General features: G+C 43.9%; 1 protein-coding gene across 2 annotated transcripts in view; it reads left to right on the top strand.

The window, feature by feature from the left end:
- The window catches only part of LOC141080359 (adenine phosphoribosyltransferase-like), a 52,504-nt gene that overhangs the window by 23,447 nt on the left and 8,156 nt on the right, over positions 1 to 20,901 (top strand). For both annotated transcript variants that reach the window (XM_073565519.1, XM_073565517.1), the window contains exons 3-4: positions 5,438 to 5,531; positions 6,558 to 6,704. In XM_073565519.1, coding sequence (XP_073421620.1) covers positions 5,438 to 5,531; positions 6,558 to 6,704 — 241 coding nt within the window. The remainder of the gene's footprint in view (positions 1 to 5,437; positions 5,532 to 6,557; positions 6,705 to 20,901) is intronic.

Raw genomic sequence — 20,901 nt, 5'->3', positions numbered from 1 at the left:
TGGGGGGATGGTCCTGTTACTGTGTAGAGTGACACTATGTTGCCTTTTTTCTTCATGTGATGTAATGTAGAAGTTGGGAAAAAAATAAGTAATGTGTTCTGCAAGCGGAGTTCTAGATAACTGTGTTATTTCCTGCAGAGACGAGTCCTGGCTGGAAGATGTGATGGCGGTCTGTGCTGGATGAAAGATGAAAAGCAAAGATGAAGGACTTCACCTAGATACATCACTGGTGAGTTAGTGTGTTACCTATACACTGACACTATATACTGTATACTATATACAGAGGTCCTGTGTATAATGTCACCAGTGATCACTGTATTACCTGTACATTATATACAGAGCTCCCATGTATAATGTCATTGATCACTGTATTACCTGTACACAGACACTGCATGCTAAGTACAGATCTCCTGTGTATAATGGCACTTATGGTGATGGTATTGTGTTTTTTATTACTGATCAGCATGGTAGTATTCAGTCACTATGTGGTGGTAATATGTGGTCTGGACATGGTGTTGTGGTATTTGTCCCTTGTATGTGCTATTATTTGGTCACTTTGTGGTGGTAATATGTGGTCTGGTCATGGTACGGTGGTATTTGTTCCTTGTATGTGATATTATTTGGTCACTATGGTAGTAATATGTGGTCAGGTCATGGTGTGGCGGTATTTGTTCCTTGTATGTGGTATTATAGGTCGCTATGTGGTGGTAATATGTGGTCTGGACATGGTGCGATGGTATTTGTCCCTTGTATGTGATATTATTGGTCATTTTAAAAATTGAAAAATAAATAAAAATATACTGTACCTAAATTGTATTGCATAATATTTTAACAAATATTTAATAGGTTACAGTAGAGTAGGGCTCGGCCAAAAGAGTCTACAGTGTTGTGATGGTGGCTTAAAAAATCTTTTGTCCAAAGCAAAAGCTGCCGGTTATATGTGTGATCTGGTGATGGGAACTGTTAATGTGTGATTGGTGAGAAGTGGAGTTTTTCCAAGAGAGCGGTGGGACTGTGGACAGTTTGAGGAGTGGAGGCAGGGCTGGGGTGGAGCCTGGGCAGAGTCTAAAGGGGGCCCCAAAAATTTTGCCAGTATGGGGTCCCGAAATTCCTAGTGGCAGCCCTGTTGAGCTTCACTCCATCCACAACCCGAAAAGGTCCCACACGTTCATCTTTGATGATACCAGCCCATACCAGTACCCCACCTCCACCTTGCTGGCGTCTGAGTCGGAGAGGAGCTCTCTGGCCTTTACTGATCCAGCCTCGGGCCCATCCATCTGGCCCATCAAGAGTCACTCTCATTTCATCAGTCCATAAAACCTTACAAAAATCAGTCTTAAGATATTTCTTGACGTTTTATCTTTTGTTTCTTGTTCAAAGGTGGTCATTTTCCAGCCTTCCTTACCTTGCCCATGTCCCTGAGTATGGCACACCTTGAGCTTTTTGATACTCCAGTAACATTGCAGCTCTGAAATGTGGCAAAACTGGTGGCAAATGGCATCTTGGCAGCTTCACGCTTGATTTTCCTCAATTCATGGGCAGTTATTTTGTGCCTTTTTTATCAACATGCTTCTTGCGACCCTGTTGACTATTTGCCATGAAACGCTTGATTGTTCGGTGATCACGCTTCAAAAGTTTGGCAATTTCAAGACTGCTGCATCCCTCTGCAAGACATCTCACAATTTTTGCTTTTCAGAGTCTGTCAAATCTCTCCTGACCCTTTTTGCCAAAGGAAAGGAAGTTGCCTAATAATTAAGCACACCTTATATAGGGTGTTGATGTCATTAGACCACACCCCTCCTCATTACAGATATGCAAATCACCTGATTTACATAACTGGCCGTTGGCTTTCAAGCCTATACAGCTTGGAGTAGGACAACATGTGTAAAAAGGATGATGTGATCAAAATGCTCATTTGCCTAATAATTCTGCACCCAGTGTATGCCTCTGATAGTGACTTATCTTCTGGAAAAACAAAGGGATCGACCACTGAAAACCAACAGCTTGATCCTTCACTCTCCAACAACATCTGTCCCGGGAGAGTTGGGAAGCCCACTTCAGATTCTCGAGATCGAAAAGCTCAGATAACTTTCATCTAAAGTATATGGGGGCCTTTATTTTCCCACTTTATCCAATGTAAAATAGATGACTGAGGGCTTGAGCATTGCCATAACATAACAGCTTAATACTGAGAGATCATTTTAACGATATAGGATTATAGGACTATCCATAGCGCACACTCTGTTTGTAGTGTTCATTTAATACAGTGGCACTTATATAGAATGTCCCTGTCACAGTTTTCTTGTAGATCCTTTATATTACCATTTACAATATACAGTGTGTACGGAGAGTATTCAGACCCCTTTACATGTTTCACTCTTTGTTTAAAAAAAAAAGTTAATTTTTTTTTCTAATTAATGTACACTCTGCACCCCATCTTGATTGAAAAAATAAAACAGAAATGTAGAAATTTTTGCAAATTTATTAAAAAATAAAAATTGAAATATCACATGGTCCTAAGTATTCAGACCCTTTGATCAGCATTGAGTAGAAACACCCTTTTGAGCTAGTACAGCCATGAGTATTCTTGGGAATGATGCAACAAGTTTTTCACACCTGGATTTGGGGATTCTCTGACAATCTTCCTTGCGGATCCTCTCCAGTTCCGTCAGGTTGGATGGTGAACGTTAGTGGACAGCCATTTTCAGATCTCTCCAGAGATGCTCAATTGGGTTTAGGTCAGGGCCCTGGTTGGGCCAGTCAAGAATGGTCACAGAGTTGTTCTGAAGCCACTCCTTGGTTATTTTAGCTGTATGCTTAGGGTCATTGTCTTGTTGGAAGGTGAACCTTCGGCCAAATCTGAGGTCCTGAGCACTCTGGAAGAGGTTTTCATCCAGGATATCATGCAGGATATCTCTGTACTTGGCCACATTCATGTTTCCTTCAGTGGCAATCAGTTGTCCTGTCCCTGCAGCTGAAAAACACCCCCATAGCGTGATGTTACCACCACCATGTTTCACTGTTGGAATTGTATTGGGCAGGTGATGAGCAGTGCCTGGTTTTTTCCACACATATCGCTTAGAATTATCACCAAAAAGGTCTATCTTCGTCTCATCAGACCAGAGAATCCTATTTTTCATAGTCTGGGAGTCCTTCATGTGTTTTTTAGCAAACTCTATGTGGGCTTACATATATCTGGCACTGAGGAGAGGCTTCTGTCGGGTCACTCTGCCATAAAGGCCCGACTGGTGGAGGACTGCAGTGACAGTTGACTTTGTGGAACTTTCTTCCATCTCCCTACTGCATCTCTGGAGCTCAGCCACAGTGATCTTGGCATTATTTTTTACCTCTCTCACCAAGGCTATTCTCCCACGATTGCTCAGTTTGGCTGGACGGTCAGGTCTAGGAAGACTTCTGGTGGTCCCAAACTTATTCCATTGAAGGATTATGGAGAGGCCACTGTGCTCTTAAGAACCTTGAGTACTGCAGAAATTATTTTGTAACCTTGGCCAGATGTATGCCTTGCCACAATTCTGTATCTGAGCTCCTTTGCCAGTTCCTTTGACCTCATGATTCTCATTTGGCCTGACATGCACTGTGAGCTGTGAGGTCTTATATAGACAGGTGTGTGCCTTTACAAATCAAGTCCTATCAGCTTAATTAAACACAGCTGGACTCTAATGAAGGAGTAGAACCATCTCAAGGAGGATCACAAGGAAATGGACAGCAAGTTAATGAGAAAAAATGAACTTTTTTGAATTTACCAAATGGCTGCAATGAAACAAAGAGTGAAAAATTTAAGGGGTCTGAATACTTTCCGTACCCACAGTACCATTACTAGATTCACTTATAAATGCTGAATATCTTTGTATATTTATTAATAGTTCACACAACAAATAAATGCATTAACTGTCCTGAGCATACTATTCATTATGGTTTAGATACATTAGAAAACATTATATACAATGTCAGGGATTTAATTTGTCTATCCCACTTTCCAGTTCCGGTTAGGATTTGCAGCTCTCTGGCGCCCCATTAACTTCAGGTCAGTCAGGGAACAACACATAGGATAAGTAGTCACCAGAAAGGCTGCCTTGCACTGGCTATTGGGCACTCTGCAGTGAGGGCGGTATGTATATCCCCATTCTCAGGCAGGAAATACACACATAAACCTCAATTCCGTCACTGCCAGGGTCTCCCAAATCCACCAGAAGACCTTGCTGCCACAAACTCCTCGTTTGATATGAAAATCAATATCGGGTCAGGAGCCCACCCACAAGGTAGAGTAATTTAGTGCGGAGGATGTGGCGGTTCGTTCATAGAGCAAGGAAAACAAAACTAGTAAATTTTATAGATTTACTCCATAAAATATAGGCAGTGTTTACAAAAATACAAAAGATGTTACAAAAGAGACAAAATACAGAATATACTGACAATTAGAAATAAAAGGGATTCAAATAAGAACTTACACATCTCAGTCATTGGTATGCCGTATGGATGAGGGGGGAGGAGAAACTTCCCAGAACAAAGGGGTACAAATGCACAGCTTCCTGCCGCTGATTCTCCAGGCAAAAGACAACTTCCTAATCGAGCGTCCTAGATTTATGCTCTTCTCTGGCACGCCCCTTTAGGAAGAGTTATTAAAAGTTCCACTGGCCGTAACTATCTCTGGGAAGTTAGCAGAGTGATGACGGGGGATTATCTTTTCAGTTACAACATTTTCTTTAATTTAAGACCAGACATGACTTGTCTGGGAGGTACAGGCAAGCAGAAATCTGTTTCTCGGTTTCTGGCATCCGCACAAGCTACAAAACGCTGCTGCGAATAGCTTTAATTATGCAGATTCTAAAAATATACAGTAATCTTCCTGCCTCTAGGATTATTGTGGGTTATAAAGTTCGAGTTTGAATAAACAAAGAACCATGTGCTTTAAACCTTTACTTCCTTTTTGAGCTGGGCAGACCATGATCTCGCATTACACAAAGTTTGTTTAGCTGGAGGAATGGGCGAGTGGACATTCTATCAGGGAGCAGCTCCGAGGGGGGAATGTTTGTGAGCTGTGCCTGATGCACATGGGACTTTGTGTGTACACTGCACAAACTTAATGGGGGGTGGGGGTGGAGCAGCACGAGCACTGGAAGTGTACATAGAATTTTAGGGATTGTTCATATTTTCCTGACATACAACCTCAATTCCAAAATTGTTTTTGACATGTCTTCAATTTCTAAAGGAGGTATTTCTTTTATTTGCAAATGAAATTAAAAAAAATATCTAACTTTCACCTTGTGATCTGTATACTATGTCCTGTTGTGAATAATATGGTTATAAGAGATTTCCACATCATTGCATTCTTATTTTATTTCCATTTTACATAACATCCCTTTTTTTTTAATTGGAGTTGTATATTACTCATTGCAAACTTCCATCTCCTATATAGGCCCTGACGGACTGCATTGAAGATCTCCTGCAACCCTTTAAGAATGACCAGATAGATCTTGTTGCTGGCATTGATGCCATGGGATTCATTCTAGGTAAATGTCACAAAGTATAAATTGTGAATTTACAAAGTATGATGATGAATATGTAGAGTGTGACAAAGATGGATATTTTATCCAGTTTTGCTGGTGCTTTGGTCAGAGGAATCCTTGACCTGATTCTTAGGAACCCATTTGTTCAGGCAGAGTGGGGTTCCTGAAGAAAACATTATGTGAAAATATTCTATTTGCTGCATTCAGGTGAATTATCCTTGCATTTAATGAGCGGGCACACTGAGCTCCTCCTAATGGTGGCTTCCTTTTTTCTAAGTAGTTCCTAGACTAACCTACATCGCATCAACCTGTGGCTGTCAGGCAATGCTGGAAGTTGTAGTTTCACAGACACTAGAGTGCCCAAAGTGACTGACCCCTGTGTTAAAATAATAACATCAATACCTAATCTTACTTTTTAAATGTGTTTATTTTCTATAAGGTTAACAAAACTAGGATGACCTATCATCAATATCTGATCGTTGTCAATACGACATCCGGCACCCCCGCTAATCGGGTGTTGCCGATGCTGGCGGTGGTCGGACGTGCTGTGTTGCAGAGATCCACAGGACATATTTGTCAGCGGAATAGTGGCCATGGCTGGGTACTGCAGATCCACCACCTAATCAAATCAATAGAGGGCGGATGTGAAGTACCCAGCCGCGGCCACTATGCAGTTAGTGGATCTGTACGTGCAGCTCCGCAACTCAACGCATCCAACTGGCACAAGCATTGGGAACAGCTGATAGACAGGGGTCACACCCCAGTGATCAGATATTGAGGACCTATTCTAAGGACGCAGTCAGACGGCCTTATAAATCGGAGCGAAATCGGAGCGCAGTCCATGAACTGGCCATTGGTTCTCCTAACTTCATATATTTATATGCAGCTTTCAAGCTAGCCAGTACCTGCACTGCGTTCTGATCTCACTCAGATTTATTCGGCTGTCTGACTTTACCCTAAGCATAGACCATCAATATAAAAGTCCCGGACAACCTGTATAAGTGTCTTCAAACTCTTCTTCCCTAACAGGAGCTGCAATAGCCTCACATTTAGGAAAAGGCTTTTTAGCCATTAGGAAAGTTGGCCACTTATGTGTTAAGACATGTAGCCAGTCATATGTGGACTACTCTGGAAAAGAAAAAAACATCGAGGTTCGGACTGATGCCATTAAATCAGGTATGAGATCGTAATAAGTTTTAACACAGCACATACACATAGCTTGAGATGGCTGAGACACCTGCGTAAGCCGAGATAATAATAAGGTCAATGTACAGAGATTATCTAATATGATATCACCCCACGAAAAAAACTACACTTCCCAACAAATAAAATTGCAACACCAAGAAGGAAAAGTCATGCAGGGTAAAAAATCATAGTAGAGACATGTTAGTGATATAAAAATGATGAAAAAATGGAAGCAGAAACATCTGGATACAGTATGAGTGAGACTGACAGCCATCAATGAGGTTATTAATGTTTATCTGAGGAATGTCCCATCACGCTGAATGCACCTGGGAAAATTGTCCAAATCCGCTGCTGGCAGCGCCCTTTGCAGTTGCCGACCATTGACGTCCCAAATGTGCTCGATGGGAGACAAGTCTGGAGACTCTGCAGGCCATGGTAGCACATTTAGACCACGCAGGCTGCTCATACTAGCACGAGTAACATGAAGAAGTTAGAAGACCATGTTCAGGAATTTACACTTAAACTGTTTGCCTGGACAGCACCACAAGTCCCAGAATTTTAAATAGAACTGCTGCATTGTCACCCTGCGTTGCTCAAAACGAAAGTGCGGTGCAACCCAGTGACAGAAGCGAGGGAGAGAGTACAGACATGCATGTCACATCACCATAATTAATCCGTTACAGTTACAAGGATACGAAATATGTCCATGTTTTTTACTGATTTGGGAGGTTCATTTTGTATTTAAAATGTGATTAATGTAATTATGTCTCATAATTTTTTGGGGGAATTGTGCTAGAAATTTTCTTTTTAATTTTATCCTTAATATGCAGTTACATAGAAATCTGCTGGTATATAGAGACAGAGTACACACAGACAGAAGAGGGCCCCTGTGTATGAACAGTATAGTGGCGCTTTGCAGTCCAATCATAATGCACCCCTCTATGTGTTGGTGAGATAAGCTGATTTGGAGCTGAACTGGGTCCCCTTATTCTTTGGCCCCTTTGCAGCTGCACATTTTGCACCAATGGTGTGTCTGCCCCTGTATAGAGATACAGTGGTCAGCAGAAATGAGTACACCCCATTTGAAAAGTAAAATTTTAGTCAATATCTCGCTGAACATGAGAACAATTTCCAAAATTTTGACAAGACAGAGTTTCATAGATCAATTTTTTAACCCACAACATAAGGTTAATAATATAACTTTCATAACAAAATCTTCAGTTTTACTCAAAATTACACCCCACATCATAAACTAATACATCTAGAATTTTGTATGCCCGCCATGATTTTTAATGACAGCACAAAGTCTTCTAAACATAGAATGAACAATTTGGCGACATATTGCAACATCTTTTTCAATTCTTCAGAATGACCTCTGTAGGGATTCGCTCTAGTAGGCAATAGCTGGGTGGCAGTAACGAGGCAACACACAGGCATAAAGTCCAATTTCAGTGGTTTTAATGTCACTCAGTAACCAGCAGCTTAACAAAACATGAGGGAAATAAAACACATACTCCAGCTTGGAGAACCACTGGTCCTAGACTCACCCCTTGCACGGGACGGGCGTAACTAAGCGGCTGCCAGGTCCTGCGGCATCCGCCAGGTGTCATTCCCGGGGTTCTTCCGAGTCTTGCTGCGATATTCCTGCAGCACGGGAATCCTATATACAAGTTGCAGGCTGCGTCCACACAAGTCCCTGTAGTTTCCAGAAACACACTCACACTGTGGCATTTACCAACCTCCATTACATAGGCCTAACCCCTCCCACCAGTGAGATAGACATCACATGGGCTGATCACGTGACCCTGACATCATCGCAGGTCCCGTCTTTAAGGAAAAACCCGGCCAAACATTAATCTGCTAGGAGAAACATATCTTCCATCCAGTAAAACACCCTTTACTGTACCACATACCTCCCCCCTATGTTCAACCCTAGAGGGGTGGACACATGACATACAGTGAACTCTGGACAGGGCATCTGCATTCCCCTGTAGTCTGCCTGCGCAATGTTCTACTGAAAACTTAAAGTTTTGCAGGGACAGGAACCACCTGGTGACTCGGGCATTCCTCTCCTTAGCTTGACTCATCCACGTAAGAGGGGAATGATCTGTCACCAACCGAAATGTTCTCCCCAGCAAATATTAGCGCAACGATTCCAGTGCCCACTTGATGGCCAGGCACTCTCTCTCCACAATACTGTACCGGGTTTCAGCTGGGGTAAGCTTCCGGCTTAGGAAACTAACGGGATGCTCTTCCCCGTTAACTTCCTGAGACAGCACGGCACCGAGGCCTATCTCAGAGGCATCAGTCTGCACCACAAACTCTTTTTTGAAATTTGGAGTGATCAGGACTGGTGTACCACACAGTACCCCTTTTAATTTTGTAAAGGCCCCCTCTAAGTGATCATTCCAGTGGACCATCACAGATTTTTTTCCTTTTAAACAATCTGTTAAAGGCGCGGACAGGGTTGCAAAGTTGGGAATGAATCGCCTGTAATATCCCAGCAAACCCAAAAAGGCCTTTACCTAGATCATAGATCATAGAATCGTAGAGTTGGAAGGGACCTCCTGGGCCATCTGGTCCAACCCCCTGCTCAAAGCAGGATTCGCTAAATCATCCCAGTCACATGTCTGTCCAGCCTCTGTTTGAAGACTTCCATTGAAGGAGAACTCACCACTTCTCGTGGAAGCTTGTTCCACTCATTGATCACTCTGTCAAAAAGTTTTTTTTAATATCTAATCTGTGTCTCCTCCCATTCAGTTTCATCCCATTGCTTCTAGTCTTTCCTTGTGCAAATGAGAATAAAGTTGATCCTTCTACAATGTGACAGCCCTTTAGATATTTGTAGACAGCTATTAAGTCTCCTCTCAGTCTTCTCTTTTGCAAACTAAACATTCCCAAATCCTGCAACCTTTCCTCATAAGACAGGGTTTGCAGACCGGTCACCATTCTGGTCGCTCTTTTCTGAACTTGCTCCAGTTTGTTGATGTCTTTTTTAAAATGTGGTGCCCAAAACTGGACACAATATTCCAGATGAGGTCTGACCAAAGAGGAGTAGAGGGAAATAATGACTTCACGTGATCTAGACTGTATGCTTCTGTTAATACATCCTAGAATTGCATTTGCCTTTTTTGCTGCTGCATCACACTGTTGACTCATATTCAGTCTGTGATCTATTAGTATGCCCAAGTCTTTTTCACATGTGCTGTTGCTTATCCCTATTCCTCCCATTCTGTATATGCTTTTTTCATTTTTATTGCCCAGATGTAGTACTTTGCATTTTTCCCTGTTAAAAACCATTCTGTTTGTTGCTGCCCACTTCTCCAGTTTATTTATATCTTTTTGAATCCTCTCTCTCTCTTCTCTAGTATTAGCTATCCCTCCTAGCTTTGTGTCATCAGCAAATTTAATCAGTTTACCCTCAATTCCTTCATCTAAATCGTTGATAAAGATGTTGAACAATACAGGGCCCAGGACAGAGCCCTGTGGTACCCCACTTGAGACATTCTTCCAACTGGATGTGCAGCCATTTACGACCACTGTTTGGGTCCGATCACTAAGCCAGTTATGAATCCACCTAACAGTTGCCTTGTCCATTCCATACTTAGACATTTTTTCAATAAGGATTGTATGAGATACTTTGTCAAATGCTTTGCTGAAGTCAAGATATACTATATCTACAGCATTTCCTTGATCCACCCAATCAGTGATTCCGTCATAGAAGGAAATTAAGTTAGTCTGACATGACTTATTAGTTACAAACCCATGCTGACTCTGTTTAATCACTTCATTCTTATCCAGGTACTGACATACATGTTGTTTAATAATTTGTTCAAAGATCTTTCCTGGTATAGAAGTCAGACCCACCGGCCTATAGTTGCTTGGGTCCACCTTCTTCCCCTTTTTGAAGATAGGAGCAACATTTGCTCTTCTCCAGTCTTCTGGGACTTCTCCTGTTCTCCAAGAATTTTCAAAGATTATGGAGAGGGGTTCAGAAATTTCTTCTGCTATCTCCTTCAGTACTCTGGGGTGTAATTCATCTGGACCTGGTGACTTGAATTCATTTAGGTTAGCTAAGTGTTTCCTCACTATCTTTCTGTTTATAGATATCCTGGATTCTTCTATTCCCTTAATAGGACAGTGAAGAACAGTTGATGTTACATTCCCTTTCTGAGAGAAAACAGATGCAAAATAGGAATTTAAAAGTTCGGCCTTCTCAACATCCTGTCTTACCATTTCATCATTTTCATTCTGTAAAAATCCTATAGAATCTTTGACTTTTCTTTTACTTTTGACATATCCCCAAAATCCTTTATTATTGCTTTAGACATCTCTTGCAAGCCTCAATTCATTGTCAGCTTTAGCTAATCTGATATGTTCCCTGCAGGTTCTGCAGACAGCATTATATTCTTCTTTAGATATGCCTCCCTCTTTCCATTTTATAAACATTTTTTTCTTCCTTTTTAGCATGTGCTTAAGTTCTGTGTTCATCCATCCTGGCTTCCTTAAATGCTTCCTATTCTTCCCTCTTTTTGGAATTGTTAACAATTGTGCTTTGAGAATTTCATTTTTCAAGATTTCCCATCCTTCCTGGACATTTTTGTCTTTAAGGATATCCAGCCATTGGATCCCTCCAATTCTCTTTCTGAATCCCTTAAAATCTGCCTTTCTGAAATCTAACCTTGACGTCTGAGTCTTCACATGTCTTCCTCCTCTAGTTATCCAAAATTCTAAAATAGCATGGTCGCTACCTCCTAGGGTCCCAGCCACTTTTACCTCCTCAACCATTTCCTCCCTGTTTGTAAGGATTAGATCCAAGGTAGCAGTTCCCCTTGTTTTCTCCCCTACCTTTTGGAAGATAAAGTTGTCAGCAAGAGAGGATAAGAATTTCCTTGACCTGTTAGTTTTGCCTGAGAGAGATTCCCAACAAATGTCTGGATAGTTGAAATCTCCCATGACAACTATATCATATTTTTTGGAGAACTTGGCCATTTGATGCATAAAGAGTTCATCCATATCTTCAGCTTGCACAGGTGGCCTGTAGTAAATGCCTACAATGGTGTCCTTTCCATTGTTCTGTCCTTGTATTCTTACCCAAACAGTTTCCACAGTACTCCCAGTCTCTGAAGCTTCAATCTCTGTGCAGATATACGCGTTTCTAACATACAATGCGACACCTCCTCCTCGTTTATCAAGTCTGTTTCTTGAAAATAAGTTGCATCCTTCTAGTCTTGTATTCCAATCATGTGTATTGTCCCACCAAGTTTCAGTGATTCCAATGACATCATATTTCTTTTCCTGTGTTAGTAGTTCCAATTCTCCTTGTTTGTTGCCCATGCTTTGTGCATTAGTATAGAAACATTTTAGTTTGTGATTGGTTTCTCTTTCTCCAATATTTTTATTATTTAGATTCTTTTGTCTTTGTTCTTCCTTTCCACTTCTAATAGCAGAGTTCTCAATAGCATTTGTCAGATGTATGGCTTTTTCTGGTCTTTTGCTTCCCTTCCCATGTTGTTCTAGTTTAAAGCTCTCCTTACAAGTGTAGCAAGGCGACTTCCAAATACATGTTTTCCAGTCTTCGTAAGGTGCACCCCATCTCTAGCAAGTAGTCCATCGTAAAAGTAATTCACTCCGTGATCCATAAATCCAAATCGTTGCTGATGGCACCATCGACGCAGCCAGTTGTTCACCTGCAGAATCTTATTCCACCTCCTTGTTCCATGGCCATCCACTGGGAGGATGGAAGAGAAGACCACCTGCGCTCCCAGTTCTTTCACTTTCTTGCCTAAGTCTTCAAAGTCTCTGCAGATGGTTTCCAGGTCGTTTCTTGCCGTGTCATTTGTCCCCACATGTAGTAGCAGGAATGGGTAGTCATCTGTAGGTCTGAAGAGTCCTGATATCCTGTCAGTCACATCTTTAATTTTTGCACCTGGAAGACAGCACATTTCTCTTGAAGTTATATCCGGTTTGCAGATAGCGGCCTCTGTTCCTCTCAACAGGGAATCCCTCATGACCACCACTCTCCGTTTCTTCTTCACAACATTTTTCTTTCTCCATCCAGGAGGACTCTGAAGGCGTACAAGGTTGCTGTTTGTGGGCAAAGTCTTATCCTGATGTATTTCTTCATCGCTCTCCTGTGTAAGAGCCTGGTACTGGTTACTGAGAAGTATGGGTGCTGACTGCCTCCTGATCCTCCTGCTTCTCTGGGTCACATGTCTCCATTCCTCTGTTTCTTCAGGTGTACTTCGAATTTCTTCTCTTCCTGTAACATGAAGAGATAATTCTGCTCTGTCTAAGAACTCTTCACCTTCCTTAATGGTCTTCAACGTAGCTAACCTCTCTTCGAGATTTTGCAACTTTTCCTCCAACAGGGACACAAGCTTGCATTTGTGGCATGTGAAGTTTGGCTTTTCCACTGGTAAGTCTGTGAACATGTAGCAAGAAATGCAGATCACCAAATGGCTCCTGGCCTCTTCCATATTGAGATTCATATAGTGTTGCTTTGTTGTGAGGGGACGGGGCCAGTTCTGAATTGCCTCGACCTTGTTCACTTGGGGCTTGAGAACTCCCCTCCCAATGACATAACCCAAGTACCGGGCTTCCTCCAACCCTATGAAACACTTCTTTGGGTTGGCAGTTACCCTGCTTGTCGCAGGGAGTCTACCACTGCCTGTACTTTTGCTAAGTGGCTTTCCCAATCGGTGCTGAACACAATAATATAATCTAGATAGGCTGAGGCACAGCGGCGATGGGGACGGAGAACAATATCCATTAACCACTGGAACGTTGCTGGAGCGCCATGCAACCCAAAGGGTAACACCTTATACTGGAACAGCCCCTCAGGTGTTATAAACGCCTTCCCTTCGCCGCCTCTGTTAGGGGTACCTGCCAATAACCTTTTGTGAGGTCCAGAGTTGTAAAATACCGTGCTTGCCCAAAGCGCTCTATCAACTCGTCAACCCGGGGCATGGGGTAGGCGTCAAACTTTGAAATGTCATTGAGTTTTCTAAAATCATTACAGAATCTTAGAGACCCATCAGGCTTGGGTATTAGAACTATTGGGCTGACCCACTCACTCTGAGACTCTTCTATGACCCCTAATTGTAGCATCATTTTTACCTCTTCCGAGATGGCTTGTCGCTGGGCCTCAGGCACTCGATATGGCTTTAATCGGACCTTGGCCTGTGGCTCTGTGACAATGTCATGTTGGATTAGGGAGGTGCGTCCAGGGAGCTCCGAAAAAACATCTGTATTTCGGCTGATGAACTCCCGGACCTGCTGAACCTGTTTAGGAGACAAAGTATCTGCAATTTTGACCGCGGGTTGGGCTTCTCCTGCCTCGCCCCGAGGTAACAGAGCCTTTTCCATCTGAAACGCTGAAAGCGGACTATCCCCACCAAGGTGCTCTCTATCTTTCCAGGGTTTAAGCAAATTAATATGGTAAACCTGTTCTGGCTTTCTCCGACCTGGTTGGTGTGCCTTGTAGTCTACTGGTCCCACCTTCTCCATGATCTCGTAGGGTCCCTGCCACCTTGCGAGAAATTTGCTATCTACGGTAGGCACAAGCACCAAAACTCGATCCCCAGGGCTAAAGGTTCTTACCCGAGCCTCCCGGTTATAGACCCGACTCTGTGACCGTTGTGCTGCCTCCATATGTTCCCGGACCAAAGGTAGGACTGTCTCCATTCTCTCTTGCATTTTTGCAACATGTTCTATCACACTTTTGTGGGGAGTAGGTTGGTTCTCCCAGGCCTCTTTGGCTATATCTAGTAAGCCCCGTGGATGTCTGCCGTACAATAGTTCAAAGGGCGAGAACCCCGTAGATGCCTGAGCTACCTCCCGCACTGCAAATAACAAATATGGCAATAACAGATCCCAGTCCTTCCCATCTTTGGAAACTGCGTTTTTTAACATGCTCTTCAGTGTCTTATTGAATCTTTCTACCAGACCATCTGTTTGGGAATGATAGACCGAGGTACGCAACTGTTTAACATTTAACAACCGGCAGAGTTCCTTCATAATTTTTGACATAAAGGGGGTTCCCTGGTCTGTTAAAATCTCTTGCGGAATTCCCACCCGTGAAAACATACCCATGAGTTCCTTTGCTATAAGCTTAGCTGATGTGTGGCGCAGAGGAATGGCCTCAGGATATCGGGTAGCATAGTCTAGAACTACAAGAATGTGTTGGTGTCCCCTTGCCGACTTATTGAGAGGCCCCACCAGGTCCATGGCCACTCTCTCGAAGGGTACCTCTATAATTGGCAAAGACACCAAAGGGCTCCGAAAGTGAGGCTGGGGACTGGTTACCTGGCATACTGGACAGGAGCTACAGTACCGTTTAACTTCTTCATGAACCCCTGGCCAGTAAAATCGCTGCAGAATTCGGTCGAGGGTCTTCTTTTGGCCCAAATGCCCCCCAAGTACATGCGCATTCGCTAAATCCATTACCAGCCTTCGATATATCTGAGGTACCAGTAACTGTTCTACCACTTCCCCACGTATTTTCTCCACTCGGTACAACAAATCCTGATTCAACTCAAAGCGTGGAAACACCGTATCGGCCCCAGGTTGTTGGGATTCCCCGTTTACAAACAGTAAATTTTCTCTGGCCCTGGCTAAAGTGAGGTCTCGGATTTGCGTTGTACCAAAATTATCACCTGATACATTCAAGTCTGACAACTCGGGTCCCAGCGGCAAGTCTTCCACCTCTCCAGCCAATACTTCTATGGGAGAACTCTCCCCCTCCTCCACCGAAGGGAAGGTTATTCCTACCGCCAGCACTTCTTCCTCCGGGCCACCAGGCTCATGCCCCCCTTCTGGAGAATGTAACCTGGTTGCCTCTGGTGCCGGCAGTTGCTCAGTGGACGGGACAACCGACGGCCACAGCACAGAAAACAACGGAAAGTCTCTTCGAATTATCACTTCATAATGTAAATTAGTCACCACCCCTACCTCGTGGCACCGCCTCCCTGCTGGTGTGCTGATTACCACTAGTGCGGTGGGATAGTCTTTTAAGTCTCCATGTATACACAACACCCCAATTTTCCGACCCGTATACTCGCTGGTGTGTATCCAGCTGGCTCATACCAGGGTTACAAGACTCCCTGAGTCCAATAGGGCCACAGCCGGGGTGCCCTCCACTTCCACCTGACCCAAATGTTCCATATTGGGGCCTTTCAGGGTGCCCACTGCACACATTGGTTCGGCATAATGGGACTGGAGGTACCCAAAATTGATGTCCATGGGCTCAGTCAGGTGGGGGCAATCAGCTCTCATATGACCTGGCTCCTGGCACCGCCAGCAGATTATTGGGCTCCTTATTTCCCCAGATAAGTCCTGAGCGGCCTTCCTGGGCTCCGCTCGCCGAACCAGGAGCGGGGACTTAGGGAACCTTACGGTTACCTTTCGAGGGGTCCCTCCCTGTAACTCTTAGTTAGCCCCATTGTTATGAATGAGTCACCGTAGGAGGCAAAAGCAGAAATACAAGCTAAGTCCAGAAAACCAGAGAAGTTGGCAACTATCAGATTGCAGACCCCTGAACTTATCAACACAACTAGCAGTAGCCGTGGGGGGTTCCTATGATGCCCTAGACCCCTCGATCACAGCTGGAGAAATACATAGGCCTAAAGAAAGAAAGGGGAAATCTAAACTGCCCCAGAGCAGACCCCAAAGCAATAGGCAGCCCCCAACATATAATGACGGTGAAGCAAGATGAAAATACTAACACAGACAGAAAGATAGACTGAGCAAAGACGGGGCCCCAAAACTACCTAAATAGGAAAGGACAGGAAGGCTGCTGTCTGCAATCTGCCAAAACCCTATCAAAGACATAAGCCAACCAGCTGATATGAAAAAGGCCCTGAAGCAGCTAGGCTTCAAAAACTGAATCAGCACTCAGGTATTTTCAGAAGACAGAGCTAAATGAATTCAGCACACCCCAGCAGGGAATGGCAGAAATCCAGAAAAACAAAGCAAAAACAAAGTCAAAGCACAAAAGCAAAAGGCCGAGCAGCAAACTTAGCTTTGGAGGAGCAGGAATTCATACTGGTCTCCAAGGATCCCACAGAGAAATCACCCGCAGGGCAGAAGGGCGTCGGCAGCCTTATATCCAGTCCGTAACTCCACTCAGCCAGTCATCATCATCAGCCTCAGGTGTTTGACAATCAGGCTCACTACCTTTCTTTATCAGAAGAGGGAGTTCCTCGGGCCTCAGTAATGAAGGGGAAAATGAACTCACAACACCCCATACCTTTCTATGAGGTCTATCATCTGCATGGCATTAGTAGGTGATGCCTCACCGACCCATGTCTGGAGGGAGTGGGGCAAAGCCCACCAAAATTTATCAGTCACTATGCGGTCCAGCATGGCTGTGGGGGACAACACCTCAGGCTGCAACCACTTTTGTAACAGGTGCAACAGGTCGTAATACTGGGACCGGGCCGGCTTGGAGGGGGTAAACTCCCACTGGTGTACCCGCTGGGCCCGCACTAACACATTTACCCCAAGACGAGCCAGTATCTCACCCTTGACGACCGTGTAGTCCGCCCTTTGCTCGGTGGGTAGGTCCTAATACGCCTTCAAAGGTCCTGGGGTCAGAAACGGAGCGAGGACATCCGCCCAATGGTCCCGGGGTAGCTTCTCTCTCTCAGCGACTCCTTTGAACATCTCCAGGTATGCCTCCACATCGTCCGATTTCTCCATCTTGGGAATCGCTATACAAACCGCTTTCCGGACCTCATGGATTCCCCAGTCAGCTCCTTTGGTCTGCGCTGCCGTGATATGCTGTATCAACAGCTGATTGGTTTCCTGCTGCTGCTGCATAGGCTGCTGCTGCATAGCCTGCTGTCGCAAGGCCTCCTGTTGCTGCTGCCGCATGGCCTCCTGTTGCTGCTGTATAGCCTGCTGCTGCTGTGTAGCCTGCTGCTGATGTCGCATGGCCTCTAAGAGCGTTTTTACCGTGGCCTCCATTTCTGGAAAGTTCCCCGCCTGGGTCTCTGCCACTCGTTTCACCCAGGACATAGGCTGGGGTGCAAATCAAAAATAAAAACAGCCTGGCCTCACTGCTTGTGCCCGCATTTTCCACCAATTGTAGGGATTCGCTCTAGTAGGCAATAGCTGGGCGGCAGTAACGAGGCAACACACAGGCATAAAGTCCAATTTCAGTGGTTTTAATGTCACTCAATAACCAGCAGCTTAACAAAACATGAGGGAAATAAAACACATACTCCAGCTTGGAGAACCACTGGTCCCAGACTCACCCCTTAGAATCATAGAATCATAGAATCGTAGAGTTGGAAGGGACCTCCTGGGCCATCTGGTCCAACCCCCTGCTCAAAGCAGGATTCACTAAATCATCCCAGTCAGATGTCTGTCCAGCCTCTGTTTGAAGACTTCCATTGAAGGAGAACTCACCACTTCTTGTGGCAGCCTGCTCCACTCATTGATCACTCTAACTGTCAAAAAGTTTTTTCTAATATCTAATCTGTGTCTCCTCCCATTCAGTTTCATCCCATTGCTTCTAGTCTTTCCTTGTGCAAATGAGAATAAAGTTGATCCTTCTACAATGTGACAGCCCTTTAGATATTTTTAGACAGCTATTAAGTCTCCTCTCAGTCTTCTCTTTTGCAAACTAAACATTCCCAAATCCTGCAACCTTTCCTCATAAGACAGGGTTTGCAGACCGGTCACCATTCTGGTCGCTCTTTTCTGAACTTGCTCCAGTTTGTTGATGTCTTTTTTAAAATGTGGTGCCCAAAACTGGACACAATATTCCAGATGAGGTCTGACCAAAGAGGAGTAAAGGGAAATAACTTCACGTGATCTAGACTGTATGCTTCTGTTAATACATCCTAGAATTGCATTTGCCTTTTTTGCTGCTGCATCACACTGTTGACTCATATTCAGTCTGTGATCTATTAGTATACCCAAGTCTTTTTCACATGTGCTGTCACTTAGCCCTATTCCTCCCATTCTGTATATGCTTTTTTCATTTTTATTGCCCAGATGTAGTACTTTGCATTTCTCCCTGTTAAAAACCATTCTGTTAGTTTCTGCCCACTTCTCCAGTTTATTTATATCTTTTTGAATCCTCTCGCTCTCTTCTCTAGTATTAGCTATCCCTCCTAGCTTTGTGTCATCAGCAAATTTAATCAGTTTACCCTCAATTCCTTCATCTAAATCATTGATAAAGATGTTGAACAATACAGGGCCCAGGACAGAGCCCTGTGGTATCCCACTTGAGACATTCTTCCAACTGGATGTGCAGCCATTTACGACCACTCTTTGGGTCCGATCACTAAGCCAGTTATGAATCCACCTAACAGTTGCCTTGTCCATTCCATACTTAGTCATTTTTTCTATAAGGATTGTATGAGAGACTTTGTCAAATGCTTTGCTGAAGTCAAGATATACTATATCTACAGCATTTCCTTGATCCACCCAATCAGTGATTCCATCATAGAAGGAAATTAAGTTAGTCTGACATGACTTATTAGTTACAAACCCATGCTGACTCTGTTTAATCACTTCATTCTTATCCAGGTACTGACATACATGTTGTTTAATAATTTGTTCAAAGATCTTTCCTGGTATAGAAGTCAGACTCACCGGCCTATAGTTGCCTGGGTCCACCTCCTTCCCCTTTTTGAAGATAGGAACAACATTTGCTCTTCTCCAGTCTTCTGGCACTTCTCCTGTTCTCCAAGAATTTTCAAAGATTATGGAGAGGGGTTCAAAAATTTCTTCTGCCATCTCCATGCACGGGACGGGCGTAACTAAGCGGCTGCCAGGTCCTACGGCATCTGCCAGGTGCCATTCCCGGGGTTCTTCCGAGTCTTGCTGCAACAGTCCTGCAGCATGGGAATCCTATATACAAGTTGCAGGCTGCGTCCACACAAGTCCCTGTAGTTTCCAGAAACACACTCACACTGTGGCATTTACCAACCTCCATTACATAGGGCCTAACCCTTCCCACCAGTGAGGTAGACATCACATGGGCTGATCACGTGACCCTGACATCATCGCAGGTCCCGTCTTTAAGGAAAAACCTGGCCAAACATTAATCTGCTAGGAGAAACATATCTTCCATCCAGTAAAACACCCTTTACTGTACCACATCTCTTTTCGAGCCTGGATGATGGATGGACAGTGATGCTCTACTTGTCTCTTCAGAATTCCCCATAGGTGTTCGTATGGGTTCAGATCAGGAGACCCTTGGCCACTGAATCAGTTTAGCTCTGTTTTTCAGAATTGCAACAGTGGCCTTAGATATGTGTTTTGGATCATTGTCATGTTGGAAAACTGCATGTCTACCAAGGGCAGGGAGTGGTGGTAGCATCTTCTCTGTCAATATAAAGCAGTACATCTGTGAATTCATGATACCATTAATGAAATGTAGCTCCCCGACACCAGCAGCGCTCAAGTAGCCCCACATAAGTTCACTGCCACCACCATGTCTCACTGTAGGCACCATGCATTTTTCTTTGCACTTCTCACCTTTTTGATGCCATACAATTTTGAAGCCATCAGTTCCAAAAACATTTATCTTGGTCTCGTCACTCCAGAGTCCCAGTAGTCTTCATATTTTTTACCATGGACCATAGTAATTTTTTTTTTGTGCATGTGCTTTTAGGAGAGGTTTTCTTGGTGGATGACACCCATACATGCCATTCCTCTGCAGTGTACGATGTATTGCGTAATAGGAAACACTCACCCCAGTTTGGCTTTCTACTTCTTTAGCTAGCTGCAGTGAACTAACATGTTGATTTTCTTCCACCCTTCTGATCAGAAGAAGTTTCTGTTTAGGTTTAGACTTTTGTGGTCAGCCTGGACGAGATGGTTGCTATTCTATTTCTATTACTTTTTTTATTACTTTTGTTAGAGTTGTCATATGTCTGGTTTCAAACCCTTGAGCCTGTACTTTGTGGTTGGCTTCTCTATCCGCTGAACCAAAGCAGTTAAACCTTGTCTCTGGGTATTTCTTGTCGGCTATCCTTGCATCAGTCTTTTTTAGGGCAACAGGTGTTTTCATTTACTCATTTGTCTGCGGCTATACATATATTTTCCCCCTGCGGGTATGTCCTACTGGTGATAGTCTTATTTGGATGTCAAGACATACTGTCGTTGTTTACGCCAGTCAATAAAAGACCAGCTGATTATAATATTCACCCTGCACCTATCTTCCGTTGCT

Source organism: Dendrobates tinctorius, unplaced genomic scaffold, assembly GCF_039654945.1.
Source record: "Dendrobates tinctorius isolate UK_male_01 unplaced genomic scaffold, ASM3965494v1 ptg000016l, whole genome shotgun sequence".
NCBI lineage: Eukaryota > Metazoa > Chordata > Amphibia > Anura > Dendrobatidae > Dendrobates > Dendrobates tinctorius.
This window is presented reverse-complemented; position numbering and strand designations above follow the sequence as displayed.